Below are 21,559 nucleotides of genomic sequence, written 5' to 3'. Positions count from 1 at the left end.
GAGCGTAGACATCTAGCGGGACACGAGTGTAGACATCTAGCGGGACACGAGCGTAGACATCTAGCGGGACACGAGCGTAGACATCTAGCGGGACATGAGTGTACATATCTAGAGATTCTCCTAGTTAGAAGGAAAACCACGATTCCACAGCAATAAAAACTTCTTTGGGGAAATTTGGGCATATCTTGAAATACTTACTTTTCAAAGCATTGATTTTCATAGATACTTAAAAATATTGATCTAACGTGTTTTATATGTGTATATATAATATTACTATATATTTATATCAATAGAGAATGATATATATTTTGTCATGCTTTTGCAGATACGTATATATACATATATATATATATATATATGTATGCCCTATATAAGTGTTAAAAAGCAAAGATGTCCCGTTGAGGACTAAGATGTGCCTGACCCAAGTCATATTTTCAATCGCCTCGTATTCCTGTGAAAGCTAGACAATGAATAAGTAAGATCGAAGAAGAATTGATGCCTTTGAATTGTGGTGTTGCAAAGAATATTGAATATACCATGGACTGCCAGAAGAACAAACACATCTGTCTTGGAAGAGATACAGTCAGACTGCTCCTTGGAAGCAAAGATGGCAAGACTTCATCTCATGTACTTTGGACATGTTATCAGGATGGACCAGTCCCTGGAGAAGGACATCATGCTTGGTAAAGCAGAGGGTCAGCGAAAAAGAGGAAGACCCTCAACGAGATGGATTGACACGGTGGCTGCAACAATGGGCTCAAGCATAACGATTGTGAGGATGGCACAGCATGGGACAGCGTTTCGTTCTGTTGTACATAGGAGTCCCTGTGAGTCTGAACTGACTCGAGGGCACCTAATAACAACAACAACATATCCCGTGTATGACAGGGTAGAACTGCCCCATAGAGTTTCCTACACTGTAATCTTTATTGTAGCAGGTCACCAGGTCTTTCTCTCCTGGAGCCTCTGGTGGATTTGAACCTCTGACCTCTGTTGGTTAGCAACTAAGTGCTTAACCATTGCACACCCAGGACACTCTCTCTCTCTTTCTCTCTCTCTCTTCCTTTTTCTCTCTCTCTCCCTTGGAAGAAAGATTTGGTGATCTACTTCTGAAAAATCAGCCATGGCAAACGTTATGAAGTGCAGTTCTGCTCTGACACGCCACGAGTTAAAATCGACTCAACGGCAATCTGCTCAGCGACAACTGGTTTTCGTTTTGTTTCATTTTGTCGTGATGTTCTCAAACTCTTGGGAAGGGTCTCCCTTGCAGCTAGCCTTGCCTGGTTGGGTCTTTACAGCACCACAGCACGCTTACTACCTTGCCTGAGAAGTTTTCCAACCCACAACTAAGCTGGAAGGTATTTATCTGATGTCAGGACAAATTCGGTCCCGTCAGCCAGAGGCCAGCCAGGGCGCTTGTCTTTCAGCATTTCCCTGCCTCCAGGTGAGCCCTCAGCCTTACCTGTGCAAGTGGAATGCAGCAAAAGACATACCCCCAAAACTAGGCGGTAATATTTGTTTCAGGAGCTTCAACATGGCGGAATATGGGATCCTCCCTGGTCTCTAGTGTTCACCGTTCTCTTGGAATATTTTACTTTGTGCCGAGGCTTTCAGAGGCTGCCCCTCGGCTATGTGATTAGAAAATAATACGGTCAGTTCCAAGGAGACACCGAGAACACCCATCAGGTCTGCAGCAGCAGAAACATCTCGGGGTTTTAGCAGCCCTTTGACTGTACAACTGTTCAAACAGAGACCTGCGAAGATGGGGCAACCTGCTGACATCCAGACAGTAATTAGCAGCGGCAGCAGGATGGAACCCTTGTCTCTGGACTTACACACTGTCCTTGCCGCCTCCCTCCCCTGAAGGATTGGTGGGACCATGACAGCAGAGGGAGGGAAGGGGTGGGAGCACGTGGAACGTTCAGACATGCAGGACTTAGCGTTTCCCAAGCCCGCCTGAAAACTTGGCGTGGGCGAGCCGTAGTTTTCTTGGTGCGTACTCTCTCTATGTCATCGTACAGCGGAACCCGTGAGCGCCGGCACTGAAAGGACGGCCTTGTTTTTCCCGGTCTGGAATGAGTTCCACCTTTGACAGGGTGCAAGGCTTACCTACCGCTCTTCTGTCCACTCTCGGTTAGTGGAAAATAGTATTTGAGTCTTCCTTCTCTGGCAGGTGTCTGCCTTACATGGCTTCCGGCTTTCGCAGGTTTTGCTGTAGTAGGTGGTTGAGTGCATTGAGAAACGCAAAGAGGAGAGTACTGGCTGAGCATGCATACGCAGTGAAAAGAAAACCAGTCACCCAGTTGCCCTTGAGTTGATTCTGACTCATGGCGACCCCTTGTGTGTCAGAGTACAACTGTGCTCTGAAGGGTTTTCAATAGCTGATTTTATGGAAGCCGATTGCCAGGCCTTTCTTCTGAGGTACCTCTGGCTGGGTTTGAACTGCCAACCTTTTGGTCAGTAGTAGAGCACGTAAGTTGATTCCGACACATGGTGACGCCATGGGTGCAGAGTAGAACTGCTTCATAGTTCATTTCAAGGCTGTGACCTTTCAGAAGCAAATCGCCAGGCCTTTCTTCCGAGGTGCCTCTGGGTGGATTGGAACTGCCAACCTTTTGGCTGGAGGCCGAGCACGTTAACTGTCTGTAGCACCCAGGACCTCTATGGTGACAATAAAAGTTTGCTAAATAAATAAAACATAAACGTTTATCTTAGAGAAATCACAGTGATTTAAATGGGTACTTAAATCTACAGCAACACTTATTTAAGCACATATTCAGATTAGATTTTTGCTGTCTTGTCAGAGTATTGCTCTTTATTCGTTAAAACAGGTTGTCTAACAGATAAACCTTTGTTAATCAAATTTCATTTCTTATGCATAACTTGAATGAAACAAAACTGCATTTCTTCTTAAAAAAAAAGTAAGTTTTTCTCTATTTTTAATAAGCCTTTGTTTTCAATAAGTCGAGCAAAAGGAGCAGGGACATGTTGGTTTCCGTGGTAAAGTTACACTTATGTAAGCCCGCTGTTGAGTTTTCTCTTAATGAACAAATTTCTTGTAATTACATCTCTAGTTATGAAACTGTTCTTTTGTCTCCCTCCTTCACAATAATTCTGTTTTAGGAATAATGATGTTTTCAAAAAACTTTTTGTCTTGCCTTTTTTGCCAAATGAGAGTTTTTCCAAAAAATAATTTAATTTTTTAAAAGGGAAATTATACAGTTTCTTTTTAAGTTAATGTGAAAGTGCTGTTAATATTTTTCAGTAGAGCACTTTCCGTTAATTTTTAAGAACTTAGAGAAGCAGCTATTTCTTATTTAATTTTTTGGAACATCTTTATAAACACCTTGTTCTAATCCATGGTTGTAGGAGAAATAACATTCGGTTACTTAGGGTGCTAATCGTTTGTATGCGCTTGGATGCTTAGTGGTGATCACCTTTTTAATTGGAATAGATGATATTTCTCATTCTAGCCCTGATAATATCTATCCCCAGCAACTTTTGGAGGCACATTTAATAAAATACTGCATATTTAATAAAGTGAAATACTGAACTAACCAAAGACATTCTGTGATCCAGACATGATTGCTATTACCGTTTGCCGGAGAGTTGGAATCAACTCATGGAGCCCCCGTGTGTGTCAGAGCAGAACTGTGCTCCGTACGATTTTCAACGGCTGATTTTTCAGAGTAGATTGCCAGGCTTTTCTTTCAAGGCGCCTCTGAGTGGCCTCAAATCTCCAACCTTTCGGTTAGCAGCCGAGCGTGTTAGCCATTTGCGCCACCCAGGAACGCCTCAGAAATTAACGTTGCTGTTGTTGGGTGAGCCGCGTTGATTCCGAGTCCTGGTGACCTCAGGTACGACAGACGAAAACGTTGCCCAGTCGCGCGCCATCTTCATGGTCTTTGATACGCTGAGCTCCTGGTGGAGGCTGTTGTGCCAATCCATCCCATTTAGAGCCTCCCTTGTTTTCGCCCACCCTCTGCTTTACCAAACGTGATGTCCTTCTTTAGCGACTGGTCTTTCCTGACGACATATCCAAAGGAAGCAAGACAAAGTCTCTCCATTCTCACTTCTAAGGAGCGTTCTGGTTGTATTTCTTCTAAGACTGGTTTGTTTTCTTGGCAGTCCACCCTGGTACAAACGAAGCACTCCAAAAAACTGCAGCTTTAAAATAATAAAATTTATTTATTTTCTGTATTAAGTGAAACGTGAAAATGTGCAGTAATTAAAGGCACGAAACCGCAGCATTCGGCTCTAGTCTTCTCTGGTGTAAAGGCTGTGTGTTGCATATTTATAGGGACACAGGTTATTAAATACGCTCTTCTGCAAATTACTGTTATCAGTTATGGATTTGCCAGCTGTTAAATCCATTTAGGGTTAAATCCATTTAGGATGTGCCAATCCTAAGCATTTAGTGGGCATTATTTATGGGTGTTTTTAAACCCAGAAGCAAAGTCAACGGCAACTCACAGCTACCCTACAGGACAGAGTAGAACCACCCCATAGGGTTTCCAAGGCTGTAATCTTTACAGAAGCAGACTACCCTACCACGTCTTTCTCCTGTGGAGCCACTGGTGGGTTTGAACTGCTGACCTTTCGGGTAGCAGCTGAGCGCTTAAGCACTGTGCCACCCAGGGCTCCTTCATGGATGTCTATAGTAATCTTAAAAACTTCTGGTGTGTCTCACACTTTATACTTAGAGATGCGTGTTAATTTTTGAATCCTCCTTATTCCCCTAAAACCTTTCAACCATTTAAAAATTGGTTCACGGCCCTTCCTAATCTCCTCTTTGGTTGAGGAAGAGTGGATGATTTTTAATTAAACAAATTAAACGTTGGTTTCTCTATTGAAGGCAGTTCTTGCTGATATTGTCCCTGGGTGGCATAAACAGTTTGCACTCAGCTATTATCCTAAAGGAGCTCTGCTGGCTCATTGGTTAAGAGCTCAGCTGCTAATCAAAAGGTCGGCAGTTCGAATCCACGAGCTGCTCCTTGGAAACTCAATGGGACGGTTCTACTCTCTCCTATAGAGTTGCTATGAGTTGGAATTGTCTCGACGGCAATGGGTTATTATCCTAAAGGTTGGTGATTTGAATCTACCCGGTAGCACTGCAGATGAAAGGCCTGGTGATCTGAAGAACGAGTGAATGAATGTTGTTATGGATTGAATTGTGTCCCCCAAAAATATCTGTCAACTTGGCTGGGTCATGATTCCCAGTACCGTATGATTGTCCACCATTCTGTAATCTGATGTGATTTCCCTGTGTGGTGAACTCTATCACTATGATGTAATAAAATGGATTAGCAGCAGTTATACTGATGAGGTCTACAAGATTGGATAATGTCTTAAGCCAGTCTCTTTTGAGATATAAAAGAGCGAAGTGAGCAGAGAGATAGGGGGACCTCATACCACCAAGAATGTAGTGCCAGGAGTCGAGCACATCCTTCTGACCAGGGGTCCCTGAGCCTGAGATGCTCCCAGACGAAGGGAAGACTGATGCATCACAAGGACCTTCCTCCAGAGCTGACGGAGAAAGAAAGCCTTCCTCTGGAGCTGATGCCCTAAATTTGGACTTGTAGCCTCCTGGACTGTGAGAGAACAAACTTCTCTTTGTGAAGCCATCCACTTGTGGTATTTCTGTTAGAGCAGCACTAGGTGACTAAGACAGATGTTGAGTGAAATGAGAGAATTGATTCACAATGGCTATTCCAAAGAAAGAATGGGGAATTTGGTGGCATTCCCCAAGAAAACCCTGTGGAGCTCAGTTCTGTCCTATACCACGTGGGGCTGCCAGGAGTCGGAAAATCAACTCAATGGTAAAGTTTTTGTTTTCGCTTTGGTGTCTGGTATTATTTGACCAGCTCCTGCCCTCAAGAAGCTTACAGTCCAGTTAAGAATGGAAACAACCTTGCGTGTTAGGCCTTAGAGAGTTGTTATTGGTCAGTCCCTCATTGGCTCAGCCAATAAGCATTAGCCGACCATTTAATGTTTGCAAACCTGGGAGCAGGTGCTGGGAGCCACTGAGACCCATGGCCTGTCTGTGCGATTCTTCCAGCCCAGCAGGAAAAATTAAACCCACAACAACTCAAACAGCTGTGCACTTGCTCGTGGCATAAGCGCAAAGAAAGAAATGCACACAGTATGATAACAGTGTGAAAACAGGGAACTTTCTCTGGACCGGGGGTTTCCCCAAGTGTCATGGATTGAATTGTGTCCCCCCAAAATGTGTGTCAACTTGGCTAGGCCGTGATTACCAGTATTGTGGGGTTGTCCTCCATTTTGTGATCTGATGTAATTTTCCTTTGTGTTGTAAATCCTAATCTCTGCCTGTGGCTAATGAGGCAGGATTAGATTACATTAAAGAGGATTAGGGTGGGATGCAACACCCTTACTCAGGTCACAGCTCTGATCTGATATAAGGGGAGTTTCTGTGGGGTGTGGCCTGCATCACCTAATTTTTTACAAGATTGATGCCAAGGACCTTTCCCCAGAGCCAACAGAGAGAGAAAGCCTTCCCCTGGAGCTGGCACCCTGAATTCGGACTTCTAGCCTCCTAGACTGTGAGAGAAGAAACTTCTGTTTGTGAAAGCCACCCCGTTGTGGTATTTCTGTTACAGCAGCACTAGATGACTAAGGCACCAAGGAAATCACGTTTAAGCTGGGGAGAGGCTGGAGATTGGCGTCTCCACGTTATCCTGGACTTCTCATTCTTCAGCCTTTCCTCGCCCCACTAAAGTATGAGGTCTGGTGGCATAAATGGTTTGCGCTCGACTAGTAGGCTGAAGGTTAGTGGTTCGAACCCACCCAGCAGCACCACGGAAGAAAGGCTTGGCGATCTGCTCCCATAAAGATTACAGCGTAGAACACCCTGTGGAGCAGTTCAGCTCTGTTAGCTGGGGTCGTGGTGAGCCGGAAACAACTCGACAGCAGTGAGTTTGGTTCATTTCTTACACCCTTCACATTTGCGGTGACCTTGAATGTGCAATTGTTTCTGTTTTGTCACGCCCACCTGGCTATTTATTTTAAGACGGAAGCACATGCGCTTCCCACCTGCACTGTTGCTCATACTTGGAACTTCTGGGTAGATGCCTCGTCAGTCTATATTCCAGACGGGGAGGGTGTGGCGCTGGACCCTGGATTTATCAGCTGGAGAACTTGTGGAAGGATGTTGAGTGAAATGAGAGAATTGTCTCACAATGGAAATGCGTAAGAAGGAAGGGAATTTCTCATCAAAGGGGCCCTTGGTGGCGGTCAGCTCGTCTTTGGCTGCGTCTAGTGGTTTAAAAACCTGTTAACAAGGCTCCTGGTCCGTTCGTGGTGCAGGCAGTCTGCCCTCGACTAATGGGAAAGTGAGCAGGGGGAGCCCACCCGGGGCAGCCTGGCCATCGGCTTCCATAAAGACAGCCAAGAAAATCGTATGGAGCACAGTTGCTAACTGGAAGGTTGGAGGTTGGAGTCCACCCAGAGGCACCTCGGAAGAAAGGCCTGGCGATCTACTTCTGAAAAATCAGCCACTGAAAACCCTATGGAGCACAGTTCTACTCTGACACATACGGGGGCGCCGTGAGTCGAAATGAACTCGATGGCAACTGGTTTGATTTTTTGTTTCTATGTGTTTTTGTTTTAAACAAGATTAACCACAGCTTGCGCTTTGCTACCAAGTTTGCGATTGAGAAGTTGAGATTTTGGTGGGATTTTCTTCTTTGCTTTGGGCCTTGCCTCGCTCGGCGTGTACAGCCCAGAAGAAGGTGGCAGGGGATCACTGGGGAGTTTGCGTTTAAGACGTTAAAGGGAGTGGTAGTTCCCACCGGGAGCTGACAACCGTGAGTCACACCCTCAGGATTGCAGGGCCAGCAGGAAGCTGTTACAGGTCTTTCACTACAAAGTGAGAATTTGGTGATGAGATAAAGGACAGATTTATCTGTGGCCTGTTTTAAATGAGAAGAGAAAACGCCAGGACTCTGCCAATTACCAAGTCGACTCTTAGGTCGTGTATATAATTCATGAAAACAAATAGCATAAAATATAAATAAGCAGACAAACTCTGTGGGAATAGCTAATGATATAACTAAGCTGAAGAATCAAGAAACACGTGATTTTTTTTTAAATGTAAACATCTCCTTCCATCATTGAAAGTGGGCAAAACCATCAAACACGTCCTTGAGTTCTAGACTTCATCCCGCTGTCTTCCTTTCCTTTAAGTAAAGAGATTTATATATATATACACACACATATATACCTATAAGTATGTGTATGTAAACCCATCGCCCTGAGATAATCTTTTAACCTTAAACCAAAAATATCCCCTCAAGTCTTCTTAAAACCAAACCGTAGTTTAGCTTAACTAGTAAAACATGTCTGCCTTGAGCATTATGCTCTTTTAAGATCTATCTCTACAGGATCGAATTGACAACATCAACTTGAATGGGAACCCTAGTAGGGGACAGTGAGTTTAAGTTAACGGGGAGGAACAAGTCAGTGGAGGGTGAGAATGGTTGTAGAAAACGAAGAATGTCACTGGACTGTACAGGTAGAAACTGTGGAATTGGTGCACGCTTTGCTGGGTATAGTTCCCTCCTCGGCAGCAACAAAATGTGTTGCCACTCAGTGGATTCTGACTCAGAGAGAATACATACGTATACGCGTACATATGTGTGCGCATACATACATATACGCGTACTCCTCTGTCCTTTTCAAATATGAAAAGGAATAAAGCCAATCATTTAAAAAAAGTATAAGGGTCCAGGTTAATAATGAAAATGGTAACTCAGTTGAGTAAGGCGTTCACCAGGTGGGCGGGAGGCCGCTGGTTCTGATTTGTAAGGCGTAGGTGAAGGACCAAACGGAAATCCTAGTCTAAAGATGGGTCTTTCCTGCTGATCCCAGATGGCCAATGGACATCCACTGAGAGAGCTTAGCTCGAGCATCGGACTTGCGATCTGTCTGGAAATAAAAATAGGGCGTTTATTAGCATCCAGGCGGTATTTAAATCTCACAAAGAATGAGCAAACACAGAGAAAGGACCAGGGCAAACATTTCCAGATCAGACCAGACAAAGGCAGCCGGCAGGTGGTATGTGGCCGGGAATTAGGTTTAGTTATTGTCATTTTGTTTTTTGGGTCTCTTTTTTTTTTGGTACCGTGTTGACCCCTAAGCATTTTTTTTTTAATTATTCAATTAATGGCTGTGGAATTGCTCTTACAAACCTGGGTGTCCAGCTGTAGTTTCCAAATCAGAAGGTTCTGCAAAGGTGGTCCCCTTTAGAAAGGAGGCAAGCTCTTGATGGGACCGCCCACCCCACTTCCTGCTCACTCTGGTACCTGGGTCCCCTCACATCCCATGTCCAGCCTTTGTCATCAGGGGGGGGTCTCTCATCCTCATTAGAGGTTGATGAGTGAGCAAAGTGGCAAAAAGAAGGGGATCGGGCCCTGCGTGACACAAAGGGTTTGCCCTCAACTATTCACCGAAAGGTTGTTGGTTCGAATCCACCCAACTGCACTGCAGAACAAAGGCCTGGCAATCTAGGTGGGTAAAGATTACAGCCAAGAATACCCTGTGGAGCAGTTCTACTCTGTAACATGTGGGTTCATCGTGAGGAGTCAGAATGGACTTGAATGCAATGGGTGGTCTATTCTTTTTTATTGTTGTTGTTATTTTTTTTAAGAAAGGAGAGATCCTTGCTCTCCATGGAGAAGAGAGTGTTTTACGAACAAACACACAAGAAAGAGAGAATAGAATTTTTATCCCAAAGGCTTCCTAGAGAACGCCTCTTTGGAGCACATATTGTCTTAGGGGATGAGTTGGGAGCACGCCTTCTTTTGAAAGACGTGGGCAGAGGAGGAGGGTCTCAGAGAGACAGGAAACAAGCAAACGGAGCGGGCGCCTTTCATCTCTCTCTCTCGCGTCCTTTACAGGAAGATGGGGAGGCTTCTCCTTCTGCTGCTGTGTGTCTGCCAAGCCCAGAGCCAGCCGGCCTCAAGGCCGAACTTCGTGCTGCTGATGGCGGATGACCTTGGCATCGGAGACCCTGGCTGCTATGGAAACAAAACTCTCAGGTTGGCTGACGCGCTGCCGTGTAAACACGGGATCCGTTGATAGGCAACAGTCTGCAGCGATGGTTAACCCACAGTCGCAGATCCTGCACAAAAGTTTGAAATCCTCAAAGGACGCAACTCTCTTGTGTGACTTCATATGTTGTGCTGGTCGTTGTGTGCTGTCGACCTGACTGTAACTCACAGCGACCCCATAGGGTTTCCTAGGCTGCGGTCTTTACAGAAGCAGATGGCCAGGGCTTTCTCCCACAGAGCCGCTGGGTGGGTTCAAACTGCCCATCTTTCAGTTAGCAGCAGAGCACTTAACCATTATGCATGACTTTATAGATACATATTAACCAGTTGCCATGAACTTGACTGCAACTCCTGATGACCTCATGTATGTCAGAGTAGAACTGTGCTCCATAGGGTTTTCAATGGCTGATTTTTCAGAAGTAGATCACCAGGCCTTTCTTCTGAGGCACCTCTGGGAGGACTCAACTTGCCAACATCTTGGTTAGCAGCCAAGTGCATTAACCTGCACGGCTCAGGGACTCCATAGATGCATAGAGAAATTGTGGAGACGGGTGTGAATGTATCTGTTTGAAGGAACCCCAGGCGATCGCTGTGAAGGTATCAGAAAATTTGTGTCTTGCTGGTCGTACTGTGCTGCTTTTGACACATTCTCATTTCTTTCCTGTTGTTCAGCTCTTTTATTCCTTCTTGTTTTTTTCTTTTTTAGTGCTTTCTTATGATTTTCTTCTTCTTTTCTTATTGCTGTAAAGATATAGATAACACAGCATTTGCCAATTCAGCACTTTGCGCCTGTACAATTCAGCGAGACCAATTACATCTGTCATGTTGTACACGCCACCACCAGTGTCCGTCCCTGAATTTCCCACCACCATACACAGAATCTGCCATCGGCGCTCGTGCCACCTGGTCCGGAACCTGCCCCAGCCAGCTTGTCAATCATTCTCACCTCCGTCCCATCCTGCCCCTTCCGCCCAGTCCGGTCTCGGATTACAATCCCAGTCACACTGGCCGACAGGCAGGGACAGATGCCTTGCTGTACACCGCCGTAACTTTTAAAGGGCCAGGTGTGATTACACCAGTACGAAAAACACGATGAAAAGAAGACGCAGAGGCATCAGACCCTTGGGTCCGCATGTTGTTAGCGTCGAATGTGGCTTTTTACTTTCAACACATGTACTTATCTGTGACGTATGTTAGATTTTTTGTTAATTGTGGTGACAATACACACAACAAAACATACACCAATTCAGCAGTTTCTACATGTGTAATTCAGTGGCATGGATTACGTTCTTCAAGTTCTGCACCCATGCTTGCCCGCCTTTTCCAAATTATTCCACCGCCATTAGAAGTCTGTCAGATTTTTGAAGCATATACAGGGATAAGATTTACACTTGTGTTCTCTTAAAAGTTTAGTGGATTATGTGTGTTCTGCCCTAGCTTTTGCCTCAGTTTGTAAAACGTTTAGATCTCACATTTGGACATTTGTGAAATTGGCCATTATGATTAGTTCATTTCTATTATTTTTTTCATTTTATTTATTTTTTTAATCTTATAACTAATCCTGAAGTTTACTGAGATCATAGGTAACTGTTGCTAGTAAGGGGTCATAATTAACATTTACAATCACGTCTCTAAGTTTCAATTGCTACCAATTATCAAAAGAAAAAAAAAATCTATAAAATCCCAAGAAAGACTTCATGGCAATATTTGTCCTAGGTCTGTCTTGCTTTCCACGTTAGATTCCCATATTTTCTAAATTACATTTTTCATTTTATATTATAATATCCTGGCAAAAAGTAGCCAAATTCTCAACAGGTCAATCTAGACCCTGTAAGTTTTGAGTAAAATACACAGCTTCTTCTAGGCATCTTGTAATTTAAAAGTAAAAGCAAAGTGGAAGTATCAACAATTCATACTAATTTAGTATGAACTAAATTAGTAGATGGCAGACTAGTTTGGCATTACAAGTACAACTCAGTGCCATTCTCCTTCAAGCTGTGCATAACCGTGGGACCACGCTGTACCACAGCAGTGAACAAGAAGCACACTGTCCCCCTCTCCCAAACACAGAGGCAGCCATCGTGGAGGGGAGCGCAATTAGTCATGCCATCATTAACCCTAAGGAAGCTGCTGTGACAAGGAAGTACGTACTGCTGCCCAGCACAAAGAACAGCCCCAACCCACCCAGACCAGACAGGCCGTTGGAGGTGTTCCGGGGAGAATTAGATCTATGCCAGGAACTGAAGCTGGAAGATGACTAACCAGGCAGAGAGGCAGGGACTGGGGTTCCTGGTCGAGAATTTGGGGAGAGAGCCTGGTGTGGTCCAGAAATTGGCAGGTGTTAATTCTGGAATGCCTAGAAAGTCTGGAATGGCTTCCAAAGACACTCCCAAATCCATTCATGGAGATAAAGGCACCATGGCTGCTTATCTTGCATAAAGAAAATTTTGGAAATGAGCCCTCCAATAACTTGTTCATTAAGCATAGAAAACCATAAACCAACAAAGGGTGTGCGTAACCTGTTGCCGTGGCGTTGGTTCTGACTCATGGTGACGGAGTTTAGAACAGCTCCATAGGGTTTCCTAGGCTATAGTCTTTATGGAAGCAGATTGCCAGGTCTTTTCTCCCGAGGAGCCACTGGTGAGTTCAAAGTGCCGACTTTTTGGTTAGCAGCTGAGCACTTAATTACTGTGCCACCAGGGCTCCTAGGGTGTGCATAGTTCACAGTATATATGTATATATTTATATATATATACACGTATATATATGTGTATATATGTATATATGTATTTTTTCAAAATAGTGTTTTTTGTTCTGGAGTATATCAACCCTTGTTTTCCTTTTTGCTGATCATTGGTAAAGGCTCATTGCCAAAAAAATCTAACTAGTTGTCATCAAATTGATGCCAACTTAGGGTGACCCCATATGTGCTAGAGTTGAGCTCTGCTCCACAGGGTTTTCAATGGCTGACTTTTTGGAAGTAGATCACCAGACGTTTCCTCTAAGGCACCTCTATGTGAATACGAACTGCCAGCTCTTGTTTAGCAGTCAAGTGCTTAACTGTTTGCACCACCCAGGGACTCCATGGGCTCCTGTTGTTGCCTTCTCTCTGGGACATGTGAAAATTAGGCAGGAGCTCAGGAGAGCTGGTTGACGGTGGCCGTGGGATGGGAAGGAGTAAGGGCTGAGAGCCTACCTCCCTCCTTGCAGGGGCCCAGCCCCAAGGTGTGGGTTTTCTCTGCTAACCCAGAGCTAGAGGAGACAGTAGCTCAGAGCCCCTTTGAGGGCATGAGTGGGCCCCCAGGGTAAGCTACCCCTGGGTCACTGGGCCCTACCCATGGTTTTGATCTTGGTTCTACATCACCTCTTTACCTCCCCCACCACTGCCACCTCTGATCCCTACCTCACACCGCCACCCAGTTGCCCTGGGTCATTGAGAGCCACAAAAGACCACAGGGAGAACCTTGTTTTCAAGATCTCTGTCTCAGTCTTGGTTCTCTAGAGGGGCAAAACCAGTGAGACGTATACATATACATAAATATGTATATATATAGAGAGAGATTTACTTTAAGAAAATGGCTTATGCAGTTGTGGGGGCTGACAAGTCCCAAATCTGTGGGTCAGGTGTTAGGCTGGAGGCCTCTGCTGACTCATGGGGTTGTGGGGGCTGGTGAATCCAAAATCTGCAGGTCAAGTGGCAGTCTGGAGATTTTTGCAGGCTCATGTCCCAAGAAAGGAGCCTTGTGATGCAATGGTTAAGTGCTTGGCTGCTAACCAAAAGTTTAGTAGTTCAAACCCACCTAGCAGTTCTGTGGGAGAGAAGATCTCATGATCTGCTCTCATAAAGATTACAGCCAAGAAAACCCTATGGAGATGTTGTACTCTGTCACATGGAGTCGCTGTCAATCGGAATTGACTTCACAGCACACAGCAACGTCAACATCAACAACAATGTACCAAGAACCGGAGGGCAGGCAATAAGAAGAGTGCAGGGTAGAGAGAGAGAGAGAGAGCTTTGCCAGAACATCCATTTATATTCTGGAGGCAGGCCCCAGCCCCAAGGAAACTCTCCTTTCAGCTGATTGCCTGCTCACATCAGATCACATCATGGAAAGTGATTACATTACATTACGCTATGGAAGATGATTACATAACATTACAATATATTGTGGAATGTGATTACATTATATTACCTTACATTACATTATGGAAGATGATTACATTACATTACATTGCATTGCATTGCATTACATTACATTACATTACATTGCATTACATTACATTACACTACATTATGGAAGAGCACCCAGTCCAGTGTCTGTCAAACCCCTGAGAACCATAGCTTAGCCAAGATGACACATAACATGAACCATCCCAGTCTCCAGCGATGACAGGGTCCTTTCATTCCAGGACTCCCAACATTGACCGGCTGGCCCAAGGAGGTGTGAAGCTCACCCAGCACTTGGCCGCATCACCCCTCTGCACACCAAGCAGGGCAGCCTTCATGACTGGCCGGTACCCCATCAGATCAGGTAACACTGTCACCATTGCCGTTGCTGTTCAGGGCAGCCTCCTGTGTTCTTCTGCCTTAATGTTGGTTTTTCCTGCTGCAGGAATGGCGTCCTGGTCCCGGATTGGAGTGTTCCTCTTCACCGCCTCCTCTGGAGGGCTACCCGCCAGTGAGATCACGTTCGCCAGGCTGCTGAAGAACCAGGGATACTCGACAGCTCTGATAGGTATGGGCGGCCGTGGAGGGGTGGGCGGGGACCAGGCAGGTGAGGAGGAGAGTGGGAGAGGGCATTGGAGCAGCATGCTTAGCAATGGTGTTCCGCTGGTATGCTTTGCACAGTGTTATACACAGAAATGACTTCACTTCTAAATGAAAGAGGAAAGAGTTTATCTGGGTGTTTGAATGTGTAGATATGTGCATTTATACACGTGTGTGTGTGTATGTGTAGCTAGATACAGAATTATGATAGATAAAAGAGAAATAGATAAGATATATGATTGATTTAGATGATTATGATGATAAATGTAGATAGATAAATAGATACAAGACAGAAGTAGATGAGAGATAAATAGGTAGGTGGATGGGTGGATGGGTGGATGGATGGACGGATGGGGGATGGATGGGGGATGGATGGGGGGATGGATGAAGAGACAAGATAGATGATAGACAGACACAGACAGATACATATAAGACATAAATAAATAAGAGATAAATAGATAGGCAGGTAGGTGGCCCTGGTGGCGCAGTGGTTAAGAGTTTGGCTGCTAACCAAAAGGTCAGCAGTTTGAATCCACCAGCCACTCCTTAGAAACCCTGTGGGGCAATTCTACTCTATCCTGTAGGGTTGGTGTGAGTTAGAATCAACACGATGGCAATGGGTTTGGTTTTGTTTAGGTAGGTAGGTGGATGAATGGATGAATGGATGGATGGATGGATGGATGGATGGATGGATGGATGGATGGGTAGGTAGGCAGCTAGATGAGTTCGATGGATGAGTTAGATGACAGATAAGAAATAGATGAGATAAATAGCTCTATAACTACATGAAAAATAATAGACGGGAGAGAGAGAAACACACAGAACATACAAATCTATATATGCACACTATGCTGTTGGTAAAGATTTTCATTTTACATTTCAATACTAAAATTGTGACAGAATTTTGTTCGACTGGCATTCCCGTTGATTTCACTCCATCAGTAGGAATGATGTGGACTCCCCAGTTGCTTGATACAAGCTTAGGTCCAAGCAATTCATTGGATGAATCCTAGAAAATCTCCTAGGAGCAAAATGACCCTTCTCTTTGCTGTCACATCTTGGTATAAAACCATCATCATCTTTTTTTTTTTTTGAAGTGCCACTAATTTAGTGGTACAATGAACATTTTGTAAGAAATTTTCATAGGTGTTTAAAATAACTGCTAAATTTTTTAGCATGATTTCCTTCTGCCTCAGGGGTAGTTTCTTTGAGTAAGGACTCATTTTTACTCCCAATATTCAAGGATTAAAATAAGTTGGTTATAAAAATTTAACATTGTGGAAGTTTCACAGAAAAGCATCTATCCCAGAAAAAATGCTTGCAGTTTGTTATGTAGTTTGGTTTCCTGCCTATTAAATATGTTAGTTCTGTTTTTATTTATTTATTTTTTCTCTTTTTTGCAATCACTAACTTAGCTCTCGGATTCCAGTAGAGAAGTCAAAACCCTATTGTTTGTGGGAAAGCAAGGGTAAACCAGTAGGAGCCCTCTAATGTTTGTGGAAAAGCAAAGGTAAACCAGTAGGTAGCTATAATTGCAAAGCCTTGGTTGATGAAATACATAGAAAGGTCTTACTTTTTAGTGTGTGTGACTTGGAAGCTGGCATTAAAATCAGGGTGTCTGTTGGAGCCCTGGTGGCTCAGTTGTTAAGAGCTCGGCTGCTAACCAAAAGGTTGGCAGTTCCAATCCACCAGCCATTCCTTGGAAACCCTATGGGGCGGTTCTACTCTGTCCTGTAGGGTCTCTATGAATTGGAATCGACTCGACAGCACTGGGTTTGGTTTTATGGTATTGCGATTAAGGAGTCCTTGGATGGTGTGACTATTAACCTAAAGGTTGGAGGTCCAAACCCACCCTGCAGCACTGCCTAAGAAAGGCCTGGAGATCCACTTCCATAAAGATTACAGCCAAGAAAACCCTGTGGAGCTCAGTTCTACTCTGTCACACATGGGGTCGCCATGAGTCGGAATCGACTCAACGGCAACGGGTTCAGTTTTTGGTTTTGGGTGGTGCAAATGGTTAACAGGCTTCACTGCTAAGTGAAAGGTTGGCGGTTCAAGTCCACCTAGATGCGCCTTGGAAAAAAGGCCGGGCAATCAGGTTTGAAAATTCAACCATCGGAAACCCTGTGGAGCTCAGTTCTACTCTGACACGTGGGGTCAACTCGACAGCATTGACTTGAAGGAACTGGTTTTAGTAGGATTATGTGCTGCAGTTGGCCTCATAAACCAAAAAACCCATTGCTGTCAAGTCAGTTCCAACTCATAGCGATCCTGTAGGACAGAATAGATCTGCCCCATAGGGTTTCCAAGGAGCGGCTGGTGGATTTGAACTGCTGACCGTTTGGTTAGCAGCCATACTCTTAACCACTAAGCCACCAGGGTTTCCAAATTTGCCTCATAGAGGCCTCATTTTTCACTACACTTACACTTGCCCGTGTGCTTGGCTTCTTTCTGAAAGGTCGGTGGTTCTAGTCCACCAGAGGCTCCTGGAAAGAAAATCAAAATACCCAGACCCGTTGCTGTTGAGTCAATTGCGACTCATAGCAACCCTGTAGGACAGAGTAAAACTGCCCCATAGCATTTCCAAGGAGCATCTGGTGGATTCGAACTGCTGACCTTTTGGTTAGCAGCCAAGTTCTTAACTACTACACCACCGGGGCTCCCCCAGGAAGAAAGGCCTGGTAATCAGCTCCTGAAAACCCACACAATGAGCACCCCATGGAGCACAGTTCTACTCTGATACACGTGGGGTCACCATGCATCAGAGTTGACTGGTTTTTCTGGAAGGGGATTCAATGTCTTGTCTGTTTGTCTTCTCAGGGAAGTGGCACCTGGGGATGAGCTGTGACAGCAAATCTGACTTCTGCCACCACCCTCTAAGCCACGGCTTCGATTACTTCTATGGGCTCACGGTGACTAACTTAAGAGACTGTAAGCCTGGGTCAGGCAGCGTGTTCACCCAGGGCTTCTGGCTGCTGGTCTTCATACCCCTGCAGATCATCGGCGTGGCGCTGCTCACACTGGCCGTGCTCAACTGCATGGGGCTGCTATGCGTGCCCCACGCCATCTTCCTCTGCCTGCTCCTTCTGGCTGCTGCCATCCTGGGCCTTCTGGTCTGTTTCCTTCATTACTTCCGACCCCTCAACTGCTTCCTGATGCGGAACCATGAGGTCACCCAGCAGCCCATGTCCTACGACAACCTTACGCAGAGGCTGACGGCCGAAGCGGTCCAGTTCATCCAGCGGTGGGTATCGATCGCCTGTTGGCTGGCCTTTTCTTCCCTCGCTGCCCATGAAAAATGTTGCTGCTGTTGTCTGCATCTGTGGAGTGGGTCCCCGACTCGTGGCGACCCGTGCACGTGGAATGAAATGCTGCCCGGTCCCGCGTCATCCCTGTGATCAGCCCGTTGTGATCCATAGGGTTTTCTTTGGCTGATTTTCAGAAGCGGATTGCAAGGCCTTTGTTCCGAGACACCTCTGGGTGGGTTCAAACTTCCAACTTTTCAGCTAGTATAGTCCAGTGCTTGACCGTTTGCACCGCCAAGGGGCTCCTCATAAAGAAGGTAACCCAAAACCAGACCCCGAAGAAGAAGAAGAAACTAGTGTAGGTGGACACCTAGCATCCTCCACCACAAGCAGTAGGAGCCCTGGTGGCACAGTGGTTAAGCACTCGGCTGCTATCAGAAGGGTAGGCAGTTGGAACCCCTCAGCTGCTCCGCTAGAGATCTGCTCCTGTAAGGATTACAGCCTTGGAAGCCCTACGGGGCAGTTCTGCTCTGTCCTATAGGGTCTCTGTGAGTTGGAATCGACTCCATGGCGCACACCACGCACGTCACAAGCAGTGGCTTTCAAATTTGTTTTAAAGCTGACGAATACGTGAAAGAAATTGTCTTAGAAGCTAAATATCTAAGAGGGATGAAAGTGGCAGCGTGTGGGTAGACCTGGAACGGAGGGCTGCTTCTGGAAACGGCTGACATTTAGTCAAACCCTACGGGAACCTGGGAACAGCTGGAGAGAAAGGGCAGACTCGGTGAGAGAAAGGTCAAAGAACTTAGGGGCACACCCATATGGAGTGATGTCTGGAGACTGATTCATATTTAACACACATCGCTGAGCTCAAGAGGCAGGCTCACAAGGGAAAAGGCAACGTTATTCTCCGGTTGTTACAAAAGGGTTATTTGATATTAAAATGTTATGGGAGGAGTTTGAAGGAATTGGGACAATTTTATGGAGAAATGAAACATAAGGGCCGCATTCATTACAAAAGTTTGATTATTCAAAGGATTGTTTTAAAGTGTGTGTTGAGCAATGTTTTAATATTTTTAATCAGAGAAGAATAGAGTTAATCACAGAAAAATATATATGACTATTTTAGTTGTTTATAGAAGTATATATATTTTTACTTACTAAGTGATAAATGATTGAAATTGATTTCTGTCATACTTATCTAGTTGCTGCTACAACAGAAATACCACAAGTGGATGGCGTTAACAAACAGAAATTTATTTGGTCACAGTTTAAGAGGCTAGAAGTCCAAATACAGAGTACCAGCTCCAAGGGAAAGCTCTGTCTCTCTGTGGGCTCTGGGGGAAGGTCCTCGTCATCAATGTTCCCCTGGTCGGGGAGCTTCTCAGCATAGGGACCCCTGGTCCAAAGGATGTGCTATTCTCCTGGCTCTTGTTTCTTGGTGGTATGAGGTCCCCCTGTCTCTCTGCTTGCTTCTCTCTTTAATATCTCAACAGAGATTGACTTAAAACACAATCTAATCTTGCAGATTGAGTCCTGCCTCATTAACATCATAGAGGTAGGATTTACAACACATAGGAAAATCCTATCAGATGACAAAATGGTGGACAGGCACACAATACTGGGAATCACGGACTAGCCAAGTTGATGCACATTTTTTGGGGGACACGGTTCAATCCATAACACAACATTTCCGTTACTGGGTGACCACCTCCTACACTTTCTATCTGATTCCGTTCTGTCTCACTAAAAAAAAAAAAATTACCTGCTTGTAACGCTATATTCCTTTCATGCCTCACTGATGGGCCGCAGGCTGCATACCTGACAAAGCACTGACTTAGTGGGTTATCATTATCAGTGGGAACACAGCCACTTCCAGATGGAGCAGTGGCCCATGGGAACAGCTGTTGTTGTCAGCTGCAGTTGGGTCAGCCCTTGACTCATGGCTACCTCATGCACAACAGAAGAACACACCGTCCAGTCCTGCGCCATCCCCACGATCAGTTGCGGTTTGGACCGTTGTGATCCATAAGGTTTTCATTGGCTGATTTTGGAAGGAGATCACCAGGACTTTCTTCCTAGTCTTAGTCTGGAAGCTCTGCTGAAACCTGTTCAGCATCACAGCAACACGCGAGCCTCCACTGACAGACGGGTGGTGGCTTCGCATGAGGTGCAGTGGCCCAGAATGGAACCCAGATCTCCTGCATGGAAGGCGAGAATTCTGCGACTGAGCCCCCAGTGGCAGACCAACCCATTTAAGCCAAAACTCCACAACAGTCTGTTTGTTGATCAGATTCACTGGAACACCTGAACATTCTCGTATCACTCACTTATCCACCAGCAGTCTCTCAGAAACACACACCACTACCTACCTACCACTTGTCATCCAGTCAGCTCCAACTCACAACGACCCCACGTGTGTCAGAGTAGAACTGTGCTCCACAAGGTTTTTAGTGGCTGATTTTTCAAAAGCAGATCACCAGGCTTTTCTTCTGAGGCACCTCTAGGAGGACTTGAACCTCCAGTCGTTTGGTCCGCAGCGAGCGTGTGTGTGTGTACCTCTTGTGCCACCTGGGGACCCACAGGCAGAGGAGATTAATACAACATTCATTATACATGTCAGGGTTCAGAAGTAACAGTCAGCTTACAGGGTGAATCACTTTTATAGCATGTTGTATTTTGACAGAAATGATTTAATCTAGTTAATGTATGAATATTTATGTGATTACAGGGCTTTTTAATGAATTCCCCGGCATATGGGTTTGGGAGGGGAGTGAAACTAATCTGATTATCATACGCACATTGAAGCCTCAATAATTTATCTTAATTATGTTGAGGGTTGTGCAATTTTCTTCCACAAGCAGAGATGTAAGGTACTCTAGCAACACCATAGGTGGGGGTTGTGTTTATTGAGTTAAAACCAAAGGATTTTTTTTTCCCCCCTACAAAATAGATGATTCTAATGTTAATGATGTCCCTGTAAGGTGCAAAAGGTTAACTCACTCACTGCTAACTGAAAGACTGGAGGTTCCAACCCGCTCAGAGGTACCTTGGAAGAAAGGCCTGGTGATCAGCTTCAGAAAAATCATCCATCGAAAACCCTACAGAGCATAGTTCTACTCTGACACACATGGGGGCGCCATGAGTTGGAATCGACTGGATGGCAACGGGGTTTAATGTTAATGCTTATCGTCCACATTGGACTAATGCATTGTCAATATTACCATGGTGCCATGCACGAAAGTTTCTCATATACATTATCCAGAGATACAAAAATGGCAGGCATCTAGGAAAATTCATCCTCGGGTAAAATTATCCTCCTGTGTTACGTTAGCCATCTGATTAGTGGAATGTGGCTTTTCACTGAGAGAATTGCCTTATCATGCCAGCAAAGATTCGTAACAAGGGTGACGCCACCATGTTGATAAAAGGTTTTTTTCAAAGATCTGAAGACACGTTCATATGCGTTATCTCGT

The 21,559-nt window shown here is 45.1% G+C and overlaps 1 protein-coding gene across 1 annotated transcript in view; it reads left to right on the top strand.

Annotated features, from left to right (window-relative positions):
• STS (steroid sulfatase) overlaps positions 1–21,559 on the top strand; it is a 154,160-nt gene that overhangs the window by 49,657 nt on the left and 82,944 nt on the right. Inside the window, exons 3-6 of the mRNA XM_023739424.1 lie at positions 9,918–10,058; positions 14,481–14,602; positions 14,684–14,806; positions 17,659–18,082. Of these exons, the coding sequence (XP_023595192.1) occupies positions 9,922–10,058; positions 14,481–14,602; positions 14,684–14,806; positions 17,659–18,082 (806 nt within the window). The 5' untranslated portion in view covers positions 9,918–9,921. The remainder of the gene's footprint in view (positions 1–9,917; positions 10,059–14,480; positions 14,603–14,683; positions 14,807–17,658; positions 18,083–21,559) is intronic.

This window comes from Trichechus manatus, unplaced genomic scaffold (assembly GCF_000243295.1).
Source record: "Trichechus manatus latirostris isolate Lorelei unplaced genomic scaffold, TriManLat1.0 scaffold00134, whole genome shotgun sequence".
Classification (NCBI taxonomy): domain Eukaryota; kingdom Metazoa; phylum Chordata; class Mammalia; order Sirenia; family Trichechidae; genus Trichechus; species Trichechus manatus.
Note: the sequence above shows the minus strand (reverse complement) of the source record. Positions and strands in the feature narration are given on the sequence as shown.